This window comes from Mastigoproctus giganteus, chromosome 1 (assembly GCF_048544385.1).
Source record: "Mastigoproctus giganteus isolate SK-2022 chromosome 1, ASM4854438v1, whole genome shotgun sequence".
Classification (NCBI taxonomy): domain Eukaryota; kingdom Metazoa; phylum Arthropoda; class Arachnida; order Uropygi; family Thelyphonidae; genus Mastigoproctus; species Mastigoproctus giganteus.
Window position 1 is genome coordinate 218284743 of NC_143575.1, and position 24180 is coordinate 218308922.

General features: G+C 36.1%; 1 protein-coding gene across 1 annotated transcript in view; it reads right to left on the reverse strand.

Moving 5' to 3' along the window:
- Window positions 1-24180, reverse strand: part of RhoGAP1A (Rho GTPase activating protein at 1A) — a 465208-nt gene that overhangs the window by 196084 nt on the left and 244944 nt on the right. The window contains exon 14 of the mRNA XM_090368823.1: window positions 17234-17298. Coding sequence (XP_090224949.1) covers window positions 17234-17298 — 65 coding nt within the window. The remainder of the gene's footprint in view (window positions 1-17233; window positions 17299-24180) is intronic.

Sequence of the window (24180 nt, forward strand, 5' to 3'; positions counted from 1 at the left end):
CTTTCAAATATTGTATATCAGGTAAGCAGGAAGAAAACAGGAGATTTTTTGGGTGAAACAGGCAAAAAAATAGAAGCTTTTTAACAGGAATTTTTGTAAATAACAGGGGACTTTTTTTTTTGGAAAAAGCAGTTGGTTTCTTAAGTCCACATTGGACTTGAAAATAAATTTCGCTGATGACCCTTGTGTGGTCTTAAGTGACATCTAGATTTGTGACCATATATACACTTGAAAACTTCAAGAAATCAATGAAACGTGTTTTTCACAACGTGAACTTTTGAAAGTGAAAATACGCCATTTTCTTACTCATGGACTCATTGGAATTCCAAATCATACACAAGATCTAGTTTAGGATTCTGGGGGAAAAGAGAATAATTAGAAGTCTTCAACAACTAGAAGAGAACCATCACAAGAAGAGTTTTTTTAAGACTTATGCTGGCACAGAACGGAGAAGACTACATACACATTTTATATTAAAATACAGCAATTGGATTATTTACTAGTATAGCGTGCTTTCAAACTTTAGTATATCTAGGATTTTTCTGACTGTGGATTTTTGTTGGGACTGTCTGTGACACATCAACTGATTATGACAACTTCAAGAAAGATGCCACTGCAAGATGAGCTCTTCAGAAATGCTGTGGGAAAGTTATAATATCAGTATTGCAACACAATACAAGAAGCCACTAGCGTTGGGAACACTGCTACCTCCAAAAGCGCACACACATTTTTTTATATACAGGTAGTTCTCGACTCTATGAGTTAATTCATTCCTAGCGTGCACTCGTAAGGCAAAAATTCATAAAGCGGGAATATATTTACCATAGAAGGAATGTTAAAAACAGGGGTTGTGTTCTCAGGAGTTGAGGAATTTTCTCAACAATAAAATTTGACTATAGTAATGTTAAATAAAGGTCAAGAAAACAATATTTTATGCTTAAACAATGCTTTATGTATCCAAAAAAAATGAACACATCGCCTTTAAAATTAAGCAAATTATAATAACGTACAAGTTTGTGCAATAGCAGCGTGTTAGTATGCAGCAAACTCTAAATTAGCTAAAAACGGCATTGTTTTAGTTATATCTCTTCTTGTGAATACCTTCACAGTGAGTTGCCATGAAACTGCACTACCTCAGGCTGCGTTTTAGTCTGATTTACTTTATACATCATCAGGCATTTCTCATATTGTGGAGTTATACTTCATAACTGAACTGCTATCATTGCATCACCAGGGTACCTACCCAACCACCAAAGATGGACCAAATAGCCCTGAAACAGTGACATCTGGGAGGTGGTATCTGCTGAGAGTAACAATAGTTTTCTCCATTGGTGATGTGTTATTTATTTGAGGTAGTAAAATATCATGGCAACTAAAAAAGGATAGGTGGAACAGGACCAGGGTATGTCTGTCAGGGACAAAGGTTGATGACGCTGTAGAGCAGATATCAATTACAGATCACTGTTGAAAAAAAAGCCGTGAATTAGGATTGAATTTGAAAGTGTCTGCAATTCTGCCCAGACACGATAGGAGGGAGTATATAATGAGAGCCTTGTCAATCAATTCAGCCCTGGAAAAATTGAGCAAGGCTCAACAGGTAGAATTTTTTTCAGCCTGGTCTGTACTTGTTAAGAGGAGAGACTGCTTCTACATGGATGGGATACACTTAAATAGAAAGGGTGCAAGAATATTTGCTGATGCTATGGAGGCAGTGTTAGGTGGGTTGGAAAACTGCTAGCTTGGAGGGATACAAGGACTAATAGATTAACAGTAGCCACTGGCAGAGGTGAAAGCGATTCTTGCACTACTTCTATTGGAATGAGCAGCAGCCTGGAAAACAAGATGCTGGATATTTCAGAGATTGCTGGGAGTCACTGCGGTACAAGTAAACACATGGGTTGTGTTAGGGTAGCTAAGAATAGGAACAGGTGCATGTATACTTGCATGTACACCAATGCTAGGAGTTTGGTAAATAAATTTGATGTATTTGAGGTATTGTTCAAAACAACAAAGGCAGATATTGTTGGGATATCAGAGACGTGGTTTCACACAGATTTACGGAATGCAGAATTGGAATTTGGGGAGTACAATGTGTACAGGAAGGATAGACAGGATAGGAAGGGAGGAGGGGTTATGCTATTAGTTAAGAAACACAAAATCCAAGGAAGTGAAGCCAGTCAACATTGCTGGACATGCAGTGTAGAGTCAGTTTGGTGTGACATAAACAATAGGAGATCAAAATTGAGAGTAGGAGTGTGTTATAGGCCTAATGACTCTGATGAGTATAATAAGAAACTGTACAGGGAAATAGAGTGGGCCAGTAAATCAGAGAGTCTTATAATGGGGGATTTTAATTTCCCAGATATTGACTGGAATTTGTGGGTTGGTCACTCGCACACTAGCAAGGCTTTTGTGGATTTATTGGATAATTGTTTTCAACATCAGAATGTTCAGGAGACAATTAGAGGGAGTAATATTCTTGATCTGGTTATCAGTAATGATTCTTCATGCATTAAGAATCTGCAGATAAAGGAACCGCTAGGTGGCAGTGATCACAGTATGATGAAGTGGGATTTACTCAAAGAGGTAACTACCATCAGGGTAAAGGGAAGGGTATTTGCTTTCATAAAGACGACTATAGCGGTCTGAGACAATATTTAGATTCTATACGGTGGGACCAACTGATGATGTTACCAACAGCAAATTCAAAATGGGAAGCATTCAAAGAATTTATCTTGTAAACTACTAGGCTTTACATACCAACTAAGAAATATTGTTCAAGGTTTAGGCCTAAATGGATGTCAGATGAACTAATGAGACATATGGCAGAGAAGAAAAATGCATGGGATACATATAAATTAATGGCTGATATGGAAGCCTATGATAGATATAAGCTGGTCTGTAACCAAGTTACAAAGGAGATTAGGCAGGCAAAGGCAGATTATGAGAAATCCTTGGCAAAGGATGCAAAGAAAAACTACAAAGAGTTCTTTACCTATGTAAACTCTAGAAGGAAAGAGATGAATCAGATTGATCCAATGGATATTGATGGTTCAACTGTTGATGATCCTGCTCAGGTGGCTAACAAACTAAATGAATATTTTGCATCTACATTCACCCATGAGGAGTTATTCAAGGAGGGGAATTCCAGAGGTGAGTTAAACTCTTGCAGTGAGCTAGATGATTTTGTAATAAAAAAACGAGGAAAGTGGAGGAGAAATTGTTGAAGAAAAACATAAAAAAGGCACCAGGGGTGGATGGGATCTATTCAGTTATATTACAGGAGGCAGCAATGGAAGTAAGCAAACCCTTAGCCATAATTATAAGAGCTTCTTTGGACTCAGGGGAGGCACCCATGGACTGGAGATGTGCAAATGTGACCCCAATTCACAAAGGAGGATCAAGGAGCGACACAAGTAATTATAGACCTGTTCGTTTAACTTATGTTCCAGGAAAATTAATGGAGGCACTGGCTAAAGAAGCACTGTAGGATCATCTAGACAAGACTTCAGTTATAGCTCGGACACAGCATAGTTTTGTTAAGGGAAAGTCTTGCCTGACCAATTTGACTGGATAGTATGATGTGGTCACAAAGGAACTGGATGCAGGGAATAACTTGGATATCATATATTTGGATCTTAGAAAGGCTTTTGATACTGTTGCACATTGCTTAACAAATTGGAGCAGTGTGGCACTGGAGGCAAATTGCTGCTATGGATAAAGGGATGGTTGAGTGGGAGAAGACAGAGTGGTAATCAATGGACACTGCTCTATGTGGACTAATGTTATTAGTGGAGTCCCTCAGGGTTCAGTGTTGGGTCCATTGTTGTTTTCTGTATTTATAAATGATACTGATGGTGGTATATCAAGATTTCCAAGTTTGCAGACAATAGGAAGGTTGGCAGGGTTGTTATCGGACTGATGACAGTATGCTGCTGCAACAAGATCTAGAAAAGGTGCTCTCAACTGAGACACGGCCTGAACAACATGCCTGTGCATGCATTTGTACGCATGCACAGTAGTATGTGTAGCTATACAATACTACAGTAGCACTGAAGTATTGTATTAGCTATGTGCATGGCTTGAAATGCTGTATTTATTTATTACAATGAATGTTAATATTTTCGATTTTGTTGATACTTAATACTTGAAAAAAAAGAACTCTTAAAGTAAATATTTGTGAAGAGGGAACTTCCTGTATATATATAAAATATATAATAATAATAAAATAAATAACTAAATAAAAATGAAACTTATATATAAAAATAAAAAAGAATAAATCGATAAAGAAGAAAAAGAAATTAATCTATAAGTTTTCTCCACACATAGGTAACTATCCATCTCATCTTTGAATTTCTCCAAGCTGTTAGCCTCAAGACCTTCCTACAATCCAGTTGAAATCTCTTTTCCTAGTTTGAATTTATAGCCTCAAGTTTTAGAATAATTTATAACAGTGAAAATTTTGACTTTGTTCATTTTACTACACCCGCTTTCACAGACTTATAGACCTCAATCAGATCTAGTGATTGTTTCCTGGGATCCCGGGATCGCAGTTGATTTTTGTTGTGGGATTTCCCAGTCTGAATTACTAACTTTAATAATTAATACTAACAGTCTCACACACATATTATATATATATATATATATATATATATATATATATATATATATATATATATATATATATATGCAATCATCATGCGCTGGCAAGATAAACAGTTCCTTCCTAATTTAAAATATCATCAGCAATAAAGATGTGTATTATTTTAATTAAGAAAAATATTTATTTTCATACATTACATTTGCAATATATATATATAAAGCAGAAAGCAAAAGGCCAGCACTTTCTTACATATCTCTGTAATGTCATAGTCGTAATTTCTCGAGTCTTCTTGATTATACATGTCATTTGTCCTAGAAAGATCCTCTTGCAGTTAAGCTGCTTTATATATATTTTATTGTTTTAATATTTTGTGACGATGGAGAGATCAAAAACATTCGTCTGGCAGTACTTCGATAAATGTAATAATGAAGAAGCAAAGTGTAGTCATTGTGGTGCAATACTGAAATGTAGAGGTTTTTCTACAAGTGGCTTGCTTCTGCATTTAAAAATTAAACATTCTATTGAGAAGCCTACATCGGCAAATGATTGTAACCTCAAATGTTCTGCAGGGGATGAATCTGTAGAAAGCTCTTCGAAATGTTTAAAAAGTGTTCATTCTCAGCAACATTGTTTAGTTTTTTAAAGAAAGACTCAAAAGAAGAAATCATTGCAAAGCTTGTAGCTGTAGATGGATTTCCTATCAGTGCCATATGTAAAAGTGAATTTATTCAGCAAGCATTCAGTGAAAAAGGTTTGCTTCTTCCTAAAAATCCCAATCATGTTATGCAATTAGTGTATAAACAGTATAATATTATAAAAGAAAATATAATAAAAGAAATTGAACAATCATTAAAAAATGGTAAGAGATTCAGCCTTTCTCTAGACGAATATTTGTCGCTTAAAAACAAATGTTATTTAAATATCAATGTTCATCAAGATAAAGACAAATTTTGGAATCTAGTAATGATTGCTATTAATGGTAGAATAAACGCTGAAGAAATGGTTGAAGAAGTAAAACAGAAATTATTGGAGTTTAAATTATCAATAGAGCATCATATAGTTGCGTGCGTAACAGATGGGGAGAGTGTTATGGTGAAATTTGGACAGCTTTGCTGTCCAAATTTCACCATTTGCTTCACTGATATAAAAAACGTAAATACATTTTCAGAATCTTCTCTTCATTCCTTTTGTGTTGCATTCAGTTGGGGTGATTCCGCATTCGACTCCCATTTCTTGACAACACAAAGGCGAATTGTGCATAAGCGAATTTGGTTCGTGTTATATACAATATCATTCCCCTATTTATAAATCGTGGATCGAATTCGTGTAATGTAAACATGTGTTATACGAGGACTGACTGTATTCAAAACCTTTCCTTATATGGGTACCCTTTTGCACATCTCGCCATGGGTTACCTCTTTGAACCCTTTCAAAGAGGAGGAAAGCTCAATGTCTTTCTTTTGAGCTTATCAATGCCTTTCTTTAGGTGTGAGAAAAGTGGGGACACTATGCCAAGAGCCTTATACAGGGGAATTATGACCTCCCTATCTCTACAAGAAAGTGTTCGATAACTTATCAACATGTCACCATGGGTTATTCTGCTCAGAGAATTTCATGTCTGATCATAATTCCCAAATCCTTTTCTTCCTCCAGTTTTTAATCCAACCCTATTAGGTGTATAAGTTATTTTGGAGTTGCTATTTCCTAAATGCAAGACTTTATCTTGTTAGATGAAAACGTACTTTTCTGAACATCTTTGAAATCTGTCCAAATTATCCTGAAGGAGCACACACTGCTTGGCACTGGTCATTAATTTACTATTCTCTCAATCTTTACATCTGCAAATTTTGACATCACACCCTTTAATCCTTCACTGATGTCATTTATTAAAAATTGAAAACAACAGTGGTATCTAAGCCGATCCTCCTTTGTAGGATCCCAATTCTAATACTCTACCAATCTGAAAGGCAACTATTAGTCACAATCCTCTACCTCCTATCCAGCAACCAATATGCATTCCATCTTAGAATCTTAATGGTGATTTCAACATGTTCTAGCTTATACAGCAACCTCTCATGCGTCAAATTCTCCTGGGTAAAATTCTTTACTAAAGCCAGATAAACAATGTTGAAATTATTTCTAAATCCAGCTCACAAGTAATTGCAAAATATATAATTAGGTTACTTAAACATGATTTTTTTTCCCTTAAAAAACCTATGTTGTGTAACTTTCAGAATACCATTTGTATCTAAATTTCCCTGCATTACACTCTTTATCATTGCCTCCGTGATTTTCTCTATCACTGGACTGGCTGGTTTGTAGTTGCTCATTTCCCTCTTATAACAGTCTTTATATATTGACAATATGTTGGACTTCTCCAATCCAGAGGAATCTCTATAAAGCCTAATAATGCCCTCAAAATTAACCTTAATGGTCCAATGCACCCTCTTGCTGCTTCTTTCGAAATTACTGGGTATATGCCATTGACTCCAGGAGCTTTTGAGCCTAAAGGCGAGTAAAGCTCCCGGAGTCAATGGCATATACCCAGTAATTTCGAAAGAAGCAGCAAGAGGGTGCATTGGACCATTAAGGTTAATTTTGAGGGCATTATTAGGCTTTATAGAGATTCCTCTGGATTGGAGAAGTCCAACATATTGTCAATATATAAAGACTGTTATAAGAGGGAAATGAGCAACTAGCTCATTATTCCCATCTCAGCATCCTCCTTGTCCTATATCTTCCATCTGCCAGTTGACAGAAGCAGTTTAAGATGCCCCACTTTAGCAGTTTAACATCCTAAACTGCTAAAGTGGGGTTGCTCCAAAATAAGGGATGATGAGTTTCTCCATGGTACATATAAAGTCTTTACGAAAGGTAGACAAGGCCCCTTATGCTGAAATTAAACCCCATAACTTTACCTTTAATAGCAGGAACTGCTTTCTTTATCTTCAAACTAAGGACTGCTCAATTACTTCTGCTAATGGTTCCTGTGTCATTTGGCATATACCCAGTTCACAGGTAACAATCAGTGACAGAATATTCTTACTACTAATAATTTTTCGAAACTGCTGAAGCAAATAATAATCATCTACTTCAGTGTTTCCCAAACTGTGTTCCACAGAAAAATCGTAATTAATAATTAAAAAAAAAAATTAAATAAATTTTGCATATCTGTACCATACACCGTATTCAGCAGCCCCTGACTGCTGAATACGATCGACCTGCCAACCCGCACTGGACAGCGTGGCAGATTATGGTCCATTTCCCTCAGCATGAATTGTCGAGGAGGCTTCCATCCTGCAGTGGGTTGATAATGGCTGCACTTTACCTTTATAGACTAACAATCAAACAGACCGCACAACACTTTATTTTGGCAGGCTTTGCATAGAGAAGTATGTGTAGAGGTAATAACACCTACGAAAAAGTAGCAATGTGGTGATCTAGTATGCCATTCGTATGCAATTTAGTGATCTAGTATGCCATTCATATGCAATTTAGCCTGGAATTTAGCTTGAACCTATTAAACCACCCATTGCTTGCCACGAACTTAGCTTGGGGTTTGCCATACTTATCCTTAAAATCTTTATAAATGCTTGTTGCTTTTGCTTGAATGGCCATTAGACTCAGGGGCACTCACTTCTGATTCTGATTTTACATCCATATTATTAATAGCTTTTTCATCTTCTATATAGCATCTGAACACTGTTTTGTGATCACTGTTGATCTTAAATGCATTAATCCATGTTCTTTTATACGTGCACTGTCCTTTGAAATGGCATTAGCTGTTGAAAAAGCAAGACTTAATTCCCATGAATAGATGACAAACTTTGTCCTGCTTCTTACTTTTTAATCATTTTCATCATCAGTTCTAAATCAATTTTGTTTGGTTTACTAGCACTGCCGCCACTTGCACTTTCCGTTGGTTGCTATCCCTTCATCATTGTAATAAGGAAATAGGAATGAAGAGAAGATTCTAAAAATATATTTATGTTTTTTATATGATTGAAGATTTCAGTTTTTTGTTATTTGGTTTTTTGGAGCATTAGCAACTAAGGCCATATTGCTCCGAGGATATGCGGTGGTCATTCATTGACCTCTCCACAACCTCCGTATTTGGTGGTCACGGGCTCGAACCCCGGTCTAATCAAGAAGTGTGTGCGCTATGCACTGCTGCTCCTGCCCACCTGGCTACGCCAGATTTCAGTGAAGGGGAACACATTTCACCATAATAATGTAAAACCCCACACAATTCCAGTTATTGGGATTATCACAAATGCAATAAGATCAAGTTGATTATCTGTTTATAATTAGATGCACTAACAGAAAAGCCTAATAAACCAGAAAGTGCAAATTGTTTTATGGTTGTGACCTCCAGAAATGTTCTTTAGAAAATATATCAACAAAGCCATTCAAAATGATTCTTATAACAGAACACATGATAACGATGAAAGGGTAGCACTCCATTATAAAAATTACCTTTTAGAGAGATAAATATCTTAGTTATATAGCGAAAATTTCAACTTCCACGGTCTTGGAACAAATTACAAAAAAAAAATCCAGTGTGTTAATGGGTTCACATTGCAATGCTTTCACAATACCTTCATTTATTCCTACAGGATACAAAATACATTTCCACGATTTTTTTTAAGTTTACACCGGCTGGCAAAAAATTACGTAAAGTCAAATTTACAGAAGTCGAGTATTACTTAAGTCGGGGAGTGCCCGTACATTTTTTCTATCTACATGAGCAGGCCATACTGATAAAGTTCTCCCAAGGCCTTGCAGAGTCTCTCAAGTCTTGAGTTAATCCACAAGGCTTTCAGTATACAGTCCATTTCATCATGCCAAGGCAGATCTGCACACAAACACATATTCTGAATTCATTTGCAGAATTTTTTCAGCATTATGCTCTATTTATCATACAAACAGTCAGTTTGTTGCATTTAATATCATTATTCCCTACACAAATAATAATGCACTCTTTATTCCCCTTAAAATTTTACAATCTGGTGACATCGTTAATTGTTGCTCCCAGTAGACATACCCTGGTTCCAGTCAACCTATCCTAAAAAAAAATTACCCATTTAATTATCCATAAAAAATTACCTAAAAAAAAATTAGCAACTAAATTACCCTATAAAGCTATCCTTTTGAACAAGAGCAGTATGCACCTGATTATTCTATTATTGTGTCCAAATCAGGTTGAATTACCTGGCAGGTCACTAGATACTTGAATCCCCGTCAAGCAGTTACATTTGTTTCTAACACAAGCAAATTACAAATTTTTCTTGTAATATGAAAAATTTTAATTTGAAATCAGTACACTCCATACACTGGTAACGAAAAAAAAAAAAAAAAAAAGAGGAAGAACTGTCAGTGACTGGTGGTTATCAACTAAATTGACCGATTTTGAACTGATTGACTCATTTTGAATAGATATGAATTGATTGAGTTGAATTGAATTGATTTTTGAATGGTAGATTGTCCCATGCCACAGGCATTCAAGTATTGAACTTGTGACTCATAAAGGAATAACTGACACCCATTTCTGTCCAAGTCAAAATAGCCTTAGATGAAATATTCAATGCAAATGTTTTAACAACTTTATTTTTTATGAAAACCCCAAACACGAGAGGTATCAGAACCTATAATACTTAGTACCACACTTGGGTTGGAGGTCGAGAAGATGAAAGAATATATTTGTTGACATTAGACTTTGAACTTCTGTAGTGTGTAATTTTCAGGAAATACGTATGAAGGAAGGTTGTTCCAGAAAACAGCAGTTGAATGAATAAACAAGGAAGATGAAAAGTTGGTTCTGTGAGTTTGAAGTTGGACAGTAAATGGATGTTGGCTGGTGGTGGCATGTGTTCGGACTGTTTTTAAACAGAGAGTGGGAATTATAGAAGCCAATTCAAAAGAACAGTGCCCATGGAAGTATCTGTAGAAAAGGCATGCAGCAAAAACAGTACGTCTATGAGACAGAGAGTGGAGAGACTCTGTTAGAGAGGAGTCATTAATTAACCTAACTGCCCTCTTCTGAATGGAATCTAGAAGCCTGAGGGAGACTTTGGGGGTATCGCCCCAGATGTGGGAAAAATAATCCATGGTAGGGCGAATTTGAGATTTTTACAGAGTCAACAGCTGTTTGGAAGAAAAGTAATGCCGAGAGCGAAAGAGAAAACCAAGATGCAGAGGAAGCAATATTTGTAATGTGCTTGTGCCAAGAGAGAGTGTTGCAAAGTGGGGCAAAGACAACTAAGTTGTCTTTGCCCCATTGGAAAATTTCCTGGAGATCGGCATTTAAGGATTGGTGGCAGATATTCGAGAAATTGAAGCTGCTTGAGCAGGGCAAGGTTTTTTTCAAAATGGAAAGTGGAATGCAATGTGCTATCATTGGCAAAACTATGGATAGGATTTCCAGTCAATGGAAGAAGGTCATTAATATACAAGAGGAAAAGAGTGGGGGAAAGAACTGAACCTTTGGTTACACCAGCATTAATGGAGTAGTTAGAAAACAGAGAGCCATCTACCATCACCCTCAGTGAGCGATCAGAGAGAAAACTGGATAACCAATTACAAAAAACAGTTGGCAAACTATAAGATGGAAGCTTGTTTCAAAGATCTTTATGCCAAACACGATCGAAAGCCTTTGAGATGTCAAGAGCAACTGCTTGTGTTTTACCAACTGTTATTATAGTAAAATTAATCAAACCAAATATTAGAGAATTAGCTTTATTGAATTTAAATCAAAATATTACAGTAATTATGCACTTCCCAAAACTTTATCTATTATAATTTAAACGTTTAAGCTTAGTTGATAACAAAAATAATGCAAGTTAGCAGAATTAGTAGAAAAGGTGAGAATTAAATTTACAAATATTACAGGAAATAGCTTGAAAAAAATCAAATTTATAAAATTACAAAAAGAAAAGAAATTGATAAGATGCTTAAACAAATTAATGTAAAACAAAAATTTGTCAATTAAAATCTTAATCTAATTTTCAATCTCCTGTAGAGCTCACTGCACCACACCCATTCTGTGACCATCAACCTGGTTTTGTTCATAATAATGAAGCTGTTTAGCTGTCAGGAGCATTACCAATGTTTTATGAAAGAGAAGATATGAACTTCGGGTCCCTATCTTCTCCCTCCCCATCTTCCCTAGCTGAGTATGCTCTCACATTCAGCACTACTATTATAAAATCCAAAGCACAACTTGGGATAATCTGTTATATTTCAAGCTTCCTTGTGCACTTGACAGTAATGATTGTAATACTCCAGCAAAATGAAAAAGCTGGTATTTCAGGGGGTTTTTTTTTGCATGATACCAGTATTTTACATAACAAAAATCAAACTGAAAATATAAAAAGAATGTGAAACAAAATATTTATTTTGGGTAAAAAATAAAGACCGATAAGCCAAAACATTATGACTACCTACATAATATGATGTTGGTCCTCCACATGCAGCCAAAACAGTTTGAACCTGGTGAGGCATGGACACTACAAGATTTCTAAATGTGTCTTGTAGTATCTGTAGTACTAACACATAACCAGCAGATCCTCTAACTCCTGAAAGGTCCATAGTTGAGAGACACCGCAGATCGGAATTGCTGTTCCAACACAAACCACAGATGCTCGATGGAATTGATGTCTGGGTTATCTGGAGGCCAGGGCAATACCTAGAAGTCTTCCTCATGTTCCGCGAACCAGTCTCAAACAATTCAGGCAATGTGGCATGGTGCATTAAGGCACTATCAGAGGGGAAGACCACTGCCATGAAAGGTTGTACCTGGTCAGCAATGATGTTTAGGTAGGTGGTAGACACCAGAGTGCCCGGCACATGGATGACTGAACCCAGGGTATTCCAGCAGAACATCACCCAAAGCATGACACCGTTACCACCGGCTTGTTTTTGTCTCACGGTGCATCCAGGTGCCATCACTTCCCCAGGTAAACGATGCACACGTACCCAGCTGTCCACATGGTGCAACAGGAAATGTGATTCATCGGACCAGACGACGTTCTTCCAATCAGTCAAGGTCCAGTTTCAATGCTCGCATGCCCATTGTAGGCGCTGTCACCAGTGAACCATGGTTAGCATGGGCATTCTGAGCATGTACATACAGTACATTGAACCCTGCTGAAAATGGGGCTCTGCAGCCCCATTTTCAGCAGGGTTCAATGTACTGTATGTGGTGACATATTACTCCCGTCACCAGCATTCCAATTACCGGCGAGTTGCACCACAGTCTCCCTTCTGTTGCCATGTACCATCCAGGAGAGCCTTCGCCCACCTCAAGCATCAATGAGCAGTGGTCATCCAACACCTCACCAGCGGTTTGTGAGTTTTCCCTCCTCAGAGCACTTTCGGTAGGTACTAACCACAGCTGTGCCATTTTGGATATGCTCTGACCCAGTCATCTGGCCATTAAAATTTGGCCTTTCCCATCTGAAGAACAAGGGTAACACTGATTAACAGAGCTCAGTATAAGGTGTTTTTTATACCGTGTCCCAACCCGTATCGCAATTCACCTGCAGTTGCTTAAATTTGCATAAAGACTCACTGGTCATAATGTTTTGGCTCATCAGTGTACATGTGATCTAAAGAAATTTGGCTCATTGGTGTATAAACATGTCAAGTTATGTGAAATAACATTATAATATATAAAAAAAAAAGGTAAAGTTTCATAAATTTTCATTCTGATAGAAATTAACATGTTTACTGATATAATTATTAAAGAATAATTATTTTAAGAAACCAAACAGTGGAAAAAAATAGAAAAGTTATTTATCTCGTACCTTTGTCTAAAAAATGAGATCTGAGAAAACAAAGTGCAGCAATAGTCTGATTGCTGAGCTGTAAGCAAGGTTTTGTGTAAATATCACCTGTGGCACAGAAAGCTCATTCTGAAATGACAGTTGGAGGGATGATGACAAGGTACTGATATGCCAATTCCAAATATTTCCCTCTAATATTTTACTCTTCAAATAATCTCATTTCTTGTTTGATAAGTTTGAAATCTTTTCAAACTACAGTTTGCTCTTTTGTAGGAGCTGCAATCTTAACATCAACAGGCAAACTCTAGTTTTTGCTTCATTGAAAGCACTTCTGGTTCACCTTCGCCTTCTTTAGTTTGATCATGCATACATGTAGAGGTGGAATTAGTAATTTCAACCTCGATACTGTCGTCTTAATCTACTGTTTCAGAAAGTCTTTGAACTAGAGTATAAATAATTTTTGCAATATAAGTTGCAATTTTTTATGGTTTCAAACAAGCACAAGTTTCATAGCACAGAACCTAACACAGGGATTTCCCAACAAAATAAAACACGAGGATTTCCCAATTTTTTTTGAATGACAACTAGTGAGTCCACAGCGGAGATTCACAAAAAAGAATGGGAATGTTGAAAAATTACATCCAACAGGGATTTCTCTTCACAAAAACTCAAAAATAATGTGTTATGCAAAGTTCATCGCAATTCTCTCACCGTGTTATATAAGTACCGTGTTGTGTGAGGATTGCCGCAATTTATCAATGGTGTTAGAGCGAAACTGTGTTGTAGAAGTACCATAATTATACGGGGGTTGCCCATATATCACATTACACTCTACAGGAGAGAGCACTTTATGCTACACCGACTATTATGTATGTCATTATATGTGTCACTGTGACACCTTGCAGGCAACTTTCAAACTGTGAATTATGGACGCTGTTCACTAATTAGCTGTGAGGTGTCACTAGCCCTGATTGTTGGAAATCCTATTGTTCAGGGCCAGTCACAGAGACATAAGCATGCTGTTCTTTACACAAGTGGCGTGCATACTGCAAACTGAAACAGTTCATGTTTATGCATATCTAAATTGAAAAATTGACTTTTAGTTCTAGAATCTAAGGCTAGAAAGCCAAAATACCAATATTTTAAGCATGCATTATTTCAAGCAGCCTTGTAAGAACTTTAATATAGTATGTTTGATTGGCAGTCTAATTTGGTGGGACATATTCAGCCATAATAATTCTTTTAGTATCAAAGCAAACAAGAAGCATGGTTTTAATTTTGATTTTGACATTCTTGCTTTATGTAGTCTGGGGATTGTTTTGTCTTCCATGGCATTGAGTATCTTTCAGTTTCTTGGTCATACTAAACAGCCAACTTTCATCTCAAGTAATTACAGTACTCAGAAAGTCTGGATCTTCTTCAATTTTTTTCAAAACATCTTTGTAAACTTGGGAGGGTTCTCATTCTTTGATCTTCATTCAAAATTTTTGGCACCATCATAGCACACTTTTCTTGTGCTTAAGTTTTCAATTAAAATTTGTTTAAGTGTTTCTTTGTCCATGTCTAAGTGTTTCTAAAATTTGTCTAAGTGTTTCGTTGTTCTAATGCAACCATTCTAATGCTTAAATGTTGATCTAATCAATGTCCTTGCCTGGTCCACATTTTCATTATTTTCAAGGATACGAGATGGCCTGGTCATTCATCATCTTCCATTTTCTTTTCCTTCTAAAAATCTTTTATTCCATTAAAAAATGCAAGCTCTTGGTATAGTATCTTCTCCATAAATTCTATGTAACAACTTTCAGTTAGTGTTTTCTTTAGTTTTGTTCAAAATCTGAGGTTGCTTCATTGTTTGATTCTTTTGTCTATCATTTTTCCAGCAAACTGCAAAAACACAAGGTAATGAAACCTGTCTCACTGCAAAGTGAATGAGCATGTTGCAACATGTTTGTTTGTTATTTGGTTTCTAGGAGCATTAGCAACTAAGGCCATATTGCTCCGGGATATGCGGTGGTCATTCCTTGACCTTTCCGCATCCTCCGTATTTGGTGGTGACAGGCTCGAATCCCAGTCTAATCAAGAAACGTGTGCTATGCACTGCTGCTCCTTCCCACCTGGCTACGGAGGCGCCGTTGCAACATGACTTGGCAGACAACTATGGAAAGGTTCAAGGTCAACCACTGTGCGGGTTCATTATTTAATAGAGGCACCCTGTATATAGAGGGTGTCTCAAAAAAATTATATACATATTTTGATGGTCAGTGAAGCCCGTGTTGATTTATTTAATGGTAATCTAATAATTAGTTAGATGGTATATACAATATATAAACCTCCCCTTTGAAAATCCATTTATTTATTTTTTTTTATATTATTTTTCTTTCCAGTTGAAGGTTTGTGCAGAAAATGGAGAACCAATAACTTTCATTTGAGAAAGTTATTTTGTGCCGAAGAAGATGGAGCACCTCCACATTTTTTCATGATGTCAGGACCTACCTTAATGAAACTTTTCCAAATAGATGAAGAGGTAGCATCGAATACCCTCCACATTCACCTTACTAAATCCCATTTGACTTTTATTTGTAGGGGGTTACCTAAAAGACAAAGTACATGCTATGAAATCTTCAAGACTCGGAGAGTTGAGGCAAGCTATTGAAGAAAAATGTGCAACAATCTCTAGAGAGAGAGAGACATCGATGGATTTCTCTCTCTTTACAGTTCAATGTTCACAGATGTTGGCAGTGCCTGGAACCCAATGGCAAACAATTCAAACATTTGAGATGATCTGCCATATATCTAAATATTTGCTTTTTGTAACTGAATTATTAGATTAGCATTAAATAAATAGTAAATAAACACATAATTTACTGACCATCAAAGTAGGTATACATTTTTTGAGACACCCTGTATATATGTCATTTATATATATAATAATATATAAGGAAAAATGTGCACATAATTTGAAATTTTACATGTTTTACAAACTTGAAAATGGAAATGACTAATAGTTTCATGTTTATATTTTATTTTATTATTTTTTTTTTTATTTTCAGCAAAATAAAAGAAGTTTTGTTTCACAGAAAGTAAGCGATATTAAAAACAATTTTTATATGTTTATTAAAAATTTTAAATCTATGTAAAAGGTCAAGCATCATTGGCAAACATTAAGAAAAATAAAAAAAAAAAAGAAATAAAAAAAAAAAAGAGGGGGAGCTTTTTCAGATATAAAAATGAAAGTCAAGCTAATACCTTTCAACACATTTTGATTCCTTTTGGTTCTTAACACCTGTTTATCGGTAAACCCAAAAATGCATGCTTTATTATAGCGAAATTTTATACACATAAACAAGTCCAAAAGAGTGCATAAATGAGAACAGCCTACTTAAAAAAAATACAAATTTCATTACGAAGCACTGGACAAAACTCAAAAAAATTCTTTGCAATTTAAGTAAGCTAATTTTGATCCTACAGAAAAAAAAAAAAAAATCTGAGAGGAAAGTGAACCTATAAACAACTCAGAGTTCATCTGAGATTTTACAATAACTGTTAAATGATACAGAGAATGCCCTCAATATGTACCATAATGTTGCAATCAGATTATTTTAATCTCAATTACAAAAAGGTGCTTCCTTTTAATAATAGAATAAGAAAGACATTTTTATAAACAAGAAAAAATTACATTTCACTGCTGTGACAAAAAAATTTAATTCTTTATTAATTTCCCAGTTAGAACTGATACTCTAATTTATACTTTGGAAACATTTAAGTTCTTTTATTACCTAATCATAACAAAATTTAATATCACAATGAATGCCCTCAATGTGTACCATAAACAGTTGTTAATATTTACCTTTCTACAAGACGTGACCCATGGCTGTAGCTCATAAGGACTAAGAGGTGAGGTTGAAGTGGGCGCTAGAAAAAATAAGATAAATTATAACCATCAAAATAATTTCCTATATGATGCATTAATTTATTTTTGTATTGCTTTATTTTTGCATTCACCTATTTACCAATTATAAATAGATGATGACCTATCAACAATTTATCAAACATTTTCTTGTAGAGATAAAGAGGTCATAATCCCACTGAATAAGGCAGTTGTAAGATCACACTTGGAAAACTATATCCAAGTATGGAGACCACACCTAAAGATAAGACAATGAGATCCTTTACAGGGTCCAAAGGCAACCCACTTGGTGAGATCTGAAAAAGGATACCCATATAAGGTTTTGTCATTGTTATTTGTTTTTTTTAGGAGCATTAGCAACTAGGGCCATATTGCTCCAGGAATATGCGGTAGTCATTCTCTGACCTTTCAGCATCCTCCAAATTTGGCACGAGCTCAAACCTCGGTCTAATCAAGAAGTGTGTGCTACACACTGCTGCTCCTGCCCACCTGGCTACGGAGGTGTCCCCCCATATAAGGAATGGTTTTAAATATGTGGGTTTACAGAGCCTGGCCTGGCAATGAAGCATGATAGAGGGGACCCAATTGAAGTCTATAAGGCTGTAAGAGGTGGTAAAATGAATGAAAGCAAAATTCTGTTATAAATTATTCCATAACTAGAGGCCATAAATTTAAACTATGGGGAAAGGGATTTAGAGTGAATTGTAGAAAGTTTTCTTGTAGCCAGTGTGTTGTTAATTACTATATAATATCGGTGTAAATACACCATAGTTTACCCATGAATTTAACTATGTAAGTAGCATAAAGGCATCATTCAATTTTATCTCATATTGTGGCTATCTTCACAACGAGATACCAGGTATTGCACTACTTTGAATAAATAATGCTTCTCTAGTACAGGAGACTACTGTTATTTATTCTCAGTGGGCACCACCACACACGTAAATGCATGAGGCATAATACGTTATGGGTTGAAATTAACTGTTTAATATCGGTGTAAATACACCATAGTTTACCCATAACTATGTAAGTAGTGTAAAGGCATCATTGTTAATTATTGGAATAAGTTATCTCTGTGGGTAGTTGAAACTAACAGCTTGGGGAAATTTGAAGGTCAGCTGGATAGATACTTAAGTGAGGAGCAAGTTAAATACAGTAGACTTTCAGAATAATGACACCTTTGGGGATTCAAGGTGCTGTTATTTTGATTTTTCCGTTATCTAGAAAGTTTTATTTTTAATGTATTTAAGGCAGAAATAATAAAGCCAAATAAGAAATAGAAAGAATTAGAATGCAATTTTATTAACTGCACATAAAAAAAATATAAACATGTTTACAATCCAATGTTATAATCTGCCATTAATACACTTCTGCTTACACCTAGTCTGTGCAGGCAGTACAGTGGTATCATCCCCGTCCTGCCCACACTGGGTGGAAAAGGCCCAGGTCTGAATCCCATTGATGACACAAGGAACTTTTATAGGCTTTTTTCACTCCGGGGGGCTGAGTTAGTGGGTTTCATGCGTAGATAGCAAGGTTTTTCCCCAGAAAATGGGGTTTTGCATCCAGCAAAACAGGCAAATCGACGAGAACACAAGCAATTTACATACATGATATGCATGGGTATATGAATTAACTTTCTGGGTGACCCTAATGTAATATTTGGATTATATCAAGTTTGTCACTAAGCTTTCATGTTGTTCTTCTTTTCTTCTCTGTATGAGGTTTATTAATTTTAGGAGCCATAGTGAGGGGTTGTTAATTTAAAATAAATGTAAAACAGTGGTATAATCTGTGATATAAGTACAGAATTCACTTTGAAAACTGCAAACATAAACAAATACAGTAATCATGTGACTTGCCATTTTCTTTTTTCAGCACTGCAACACATCTGCACTTTATGTATACATCCGATCTTAATGTGCTGTTATTTCAGCAGTCTACTGTAGTTATTGTATTTTATTATTTTTTTTTTTCCAATTAATTAATTATTTTGTTTATTTATTTAATTATTTTTGGCTGAAGCAGCAAAAGATTTGGGCTTCCTTGCATCAAATGGCTAATACTAATGTTACTGGTCTATAATAGATTTTGTATTAAAATAAGATTAAATAAAATTAAAATAATAACATACAGGTTAGTGACATAGCATCAGTTTAATTTGTAGCCATCTAACAAGTAGTTAAATTGGCATTGTTTTAATTATATCTCATATTGTGAATACCTTCAAAACGAGTTGCCATGGTATTGTACTACCTCAAATAAGTAACACTTCACCAGTGGAGAAGACTACTGTTACTCATTCTTGGCAGATACCACCACTCAGACAGCACAGTTTCAAAGCTTATCGGCTTCTCATTGATGGATGGGCAGATACTCTGGTGATGCAATAGTGACAACCCAGTTATGAAGTATAATTCCACAATATAAGAGATCCCTGATGGTGTGCAGTGGCACAGACTATAGAGTATTTTAGGACAAGTACTGTATAGTCTATACAACTGCACATCATCAGGCATCACTCATATTGTGGAATTATACTTCATAATGGATTGTCACTATTGCAATGCCAGGGTATCTGCCCAGCCACTGATGAGAAGCAAGCCAATAAGCTTCAAAACGGTGCCGGGCAGATGTTAAGCTAACAGGTCTGAAATTATTCATGTCACCTTTTAACCATACTTTATGAACTGGGGAAACATTTGCACACCTCCAGTCCATAGGGACCTCCTCCGAATCCAAGGATGCTCTCATAATTATCACTAAAGGCTTGCTTATCCCCTTTGCTGCCGCTCTTAATGATTTGAAAGATACCACCCACCCCAAGCGCTTTTTTTATTTTCAGCTTCAACAATTTCTCTTCTACTTTCCTCTCATGTATCACAAAATCATTTAGCTCCCCACTCGAGTTTGATAACCTACTAGTATCCCCTCTCCTAAATAAATCCTTAGGTGTGAGTGAATGTAGATGCAAAATACCCTATTCAATTTGTCAGCAACCTGAGAAGGGTCATCAATAGTTAATCAATTAACATCAATTGGCCAATATGATTCGATCCTTTCCTTCTACTGTTAATATAAGCATAAAAGTCTTAGCTGCTTTTCTTTGGATTCTTTGCCGGAGACTTCTCATAATTTGTCCTAGCTAGCCTGACCTCCTTTGTGACTTGATTACAGGCTAATTTATATCTACAATAGGCTTCTGTATCACCTGACAATTTATATGCATCCCATGCACTTTTCTTCTCTGCCCAAGTCTTAATAGTTCATCGGATATCTATTTAGGTCTAAGCCTTGAACAGTTTGTTTGTTATTTGGTTTTTAGGAGCATTAGCAACTAAGGCCATATTGCTCCGTGGATATGCGGTGGTCATTCCCTGATCTTTCCATATCCTCCGTATTTGGTGGTCGCCTTGAACAGTATTTCTTTGTTAGTATGAAAAGTCTACTAGTTTCTTTGATTACTTCCCTTAATACCTCCCATTTAGAATTTACTGTTGGTAACATCATCAGCTGGTCTCACTGCACACAATTTAAAAACTGTCTGAGACTTCTGTAGTCACCCTTTGAAAGCAAAAGCCTTTTTCTTTACCTTTGACAGTAATGTCGTTAATTAAATTCCACATTAGTACACTGTGATTGCTGCTGCCCAGTGGGTCTTTTACCTGCAGATTCTTATTGCATGAAGAATCACTGCTGGTAACCAGGTCAAGAGTATTGCTTTCTCTTGTTTCCTCTATAACATGGAGCTGTAAAAAACAGTCATCGAAAAAATCTACAAAGGTCTTGCTAGTATGTGAATTATCAACTCACACAAATTCCAGTCAACATCCGGAAAGTTAAAATTCCCATTATAAATAAAACATTCTGATTTACTGGGCCACTCTATTTCTCTGTATAGTTGTTTGGTATACTCATCACAGGCATTGGGCCTATAACACATTCCTACTCTCAATTTTGTGTTCCCAGTGCTAATATCACATTAAACTGACTCAACATTGCACTGGTCATCCATGTTGACTGAATGCACTGGCTTAGATTTAATATGCTTCTAAATAAGAGCATAACCTCTCTACTCCTCCTCTCCTGTATACATCAAGTTTATTAACAATGTTCCTGGCATTAGTATACAAGCACATGTTCTTAATCTTAGTTACCCTTACACAGCCCATGTATTCACTTGTTCCATGATGACTCACAGCAAAGCCTGAAATCCCCGACACCTTGCGTTTAAGGCTGCTGCATATACTAATAGTAGCAATGCAAAAACCACTTTAAACTTTTCTTGTGGCTGTAGTTAAACTATTAGTCTGTGCATCCACCCATGCTAGCAGTTTCCCAACTCATATATAACTTAATTAGCAAATATTCTTGCACCCGTTCCATTCAAGTGTATCCCATCTCTGTAAAAACAATCTTTCCCATTAATGAGCATAAACCACGCTGAGAAAAATTCTACCCCATGAGCTTGCACATTCTCTCTAGGGCAGAGTTGATTGACAAAGCTCTCAACATGTTCTCCCTCTTATGGTGTCTGGGCAGAATTGTAGACACTTCAAATTCAATCCTAACTTGGGACTTTTTGCCAACATTGCCCTGTAGCTGTTAAGTAAGTCTGCAGACTCCTAATCTTAATGTGGATCTCCTACTCTCATTAGTGGCAATGTGTACAACAATATCACCTTTTGTGCCCTTAAGAGATGATTAGCATTTTAGCATTAGTGTTAGTAGAGGCATATGATGCAAGAAAGCAAGCTTATGCATTTTAATTCCTTTGAAGGAATCTACCAAACTCTTAAAATTCTCATAAACACCCATCAGAACGCTCAGTTGGCATCTAATTTCTTTGCACTCTCTGCACTCAGTATACACAAAGGCATCCATCCCTCTTGGTAGTATCATGTCCTGTTCTAGATAGATGGGCGAGCATTGCACAAGTTGCACATTTTGTTAGGCCATGATTTGTAGGAGAATCGCCCTTTTGGTTTTCACTCAAGCCACATCACTCCCCCTACTTTGTGCCATTGCTTTGCTGCTCTAGTCTGAGGCATGATTTCCATTTAAATACAATTTAATTGACCAACAATGAAAATTAATCAATTTAATTGATTAATTGACAATATTACACTAAGCTAATAGGCTCCCAAATGCAGCAATATGCATTTGCTGCATTTGGCAGCCTTACACTATCAAGTTTTACATTGTACCTTATAGTATACCATTATGTTTGCAGTTTTAAATTAGTTATATCATTACCGAAAAGTAAAATTTCTTAGCTAAAAAAACATGCCTAACAAGTCATTAGAACCGTTGAGCTACTTATTTATCACAACTGAACTGTACTATTCCAGTGCACTCTAGTTACGTGTTATGATATTCGTGCCACAAAACACCGATACAATAGTGGTATGAATAATAAGTTGTAATTTACAAAATCACCAACTAAATTTAAAAATAAGTTAATGAATGTGACGAAGATTATTAAATTATTTGTCAAACACAATATAATATGTTAATTAATCAAGAAAATGGTAAAAATTTCCAATAAACTTATCTGTTCCCACAAGTTCAAAATCCTTCGACCATTCACATGTATTCTCATACCAGGCAAAATTAGTAAATCGGCAGGTGTGAAGCAATGACCACCAAAAGAAAAAAATTATACAGTTGAAGAAAAGAAAAAGTTAAAGATCACTAAAAGAGTTAAACAATATACAGTCAGTCCTCATATAACACGTGTTTACACTACACAAATTCGATCATACACGATTTATAAATAGGGGAACGATATCTTATATAACACGAACCGAATTCACTTATGCACGATTTGCCTTTGTGTTTACGAGAAATGGCAGTTGAATGCGGAATCACCCCAACTGAACACAACACGATAGGAATGAAGAGAATATTCTGAAAATGTATTTATGTTTTTTATATCAGTGAAGAGGAAACACATTTTGCCATAATAAGGAAACCCACAAAATTCCAGCTATCGGTATTATTGCAAATGCAATTAGATCGAGTTTACGACCAGTTTATAACAGATTCCACTAGCAGGAACGCAACTGGAAATTGTTTTATGGTAGTAACCCCGAGAATTGTGCTTTAGTAAAATGTGAGCTAGTGAGGTGTTCATAGTGTGTCTCTGCCTTCGGCGTTGTTTATTCAGTTGCCACATGTGCACAGCTTTGTTTATGTGTATCAAGTGTACCTCCTCCTTTTGTAATTCTGCTTTATTTCCTAAAAATGGGTAAAATACTTAAAAGGTGTGAAAAGGAAACGTCCTGGTGGTGAAGACACTACAGATTCAGATAGAAAAAGAAAAGCAATATCGATAAACACAGGCTGACCCAGTCCGCCTCTGTTTATCGATAAACAGAGGTGGACTGGGTCAAGAATTCTTCCCCGGGAAAATTTGTAGTGGCCTCATACTAGCGTTTATGGCCAAAATCACACCGACCTCCGGCCCACCGGGTTTCCCCCGGTAAGACTTATGGCCAGTCCACCTCTGTCAATAGAGAAAAAATATGAAATTGTGAAATGAAAGACCATGTGATATTGCACGTGCTTCAGGCCTAAACGAGGCAACGCTGAGAATTACAAAGAATGCAGAGAAAATAAAAACAACTTTCATAGCAGGAACAACTCAAAGTGTAATTAAAATCCATGAGATCAAGACACAAAGAACTGGAAGAGATGGAACGGCTGTCGTCTGTTTGGATAGAATATCAAACAAAAAACAAGTTTGCTTACGATAGAAGCAAAAGCAGTAGCAATATTTTATTACGTAATAGTTGTAATAAAATACTTACGTATTTTATTACGATTATTTATTGTGTTTGGTAATGTTTTCGTTACAAATGTGTGCAATCTTGGGTGGTCAGCAC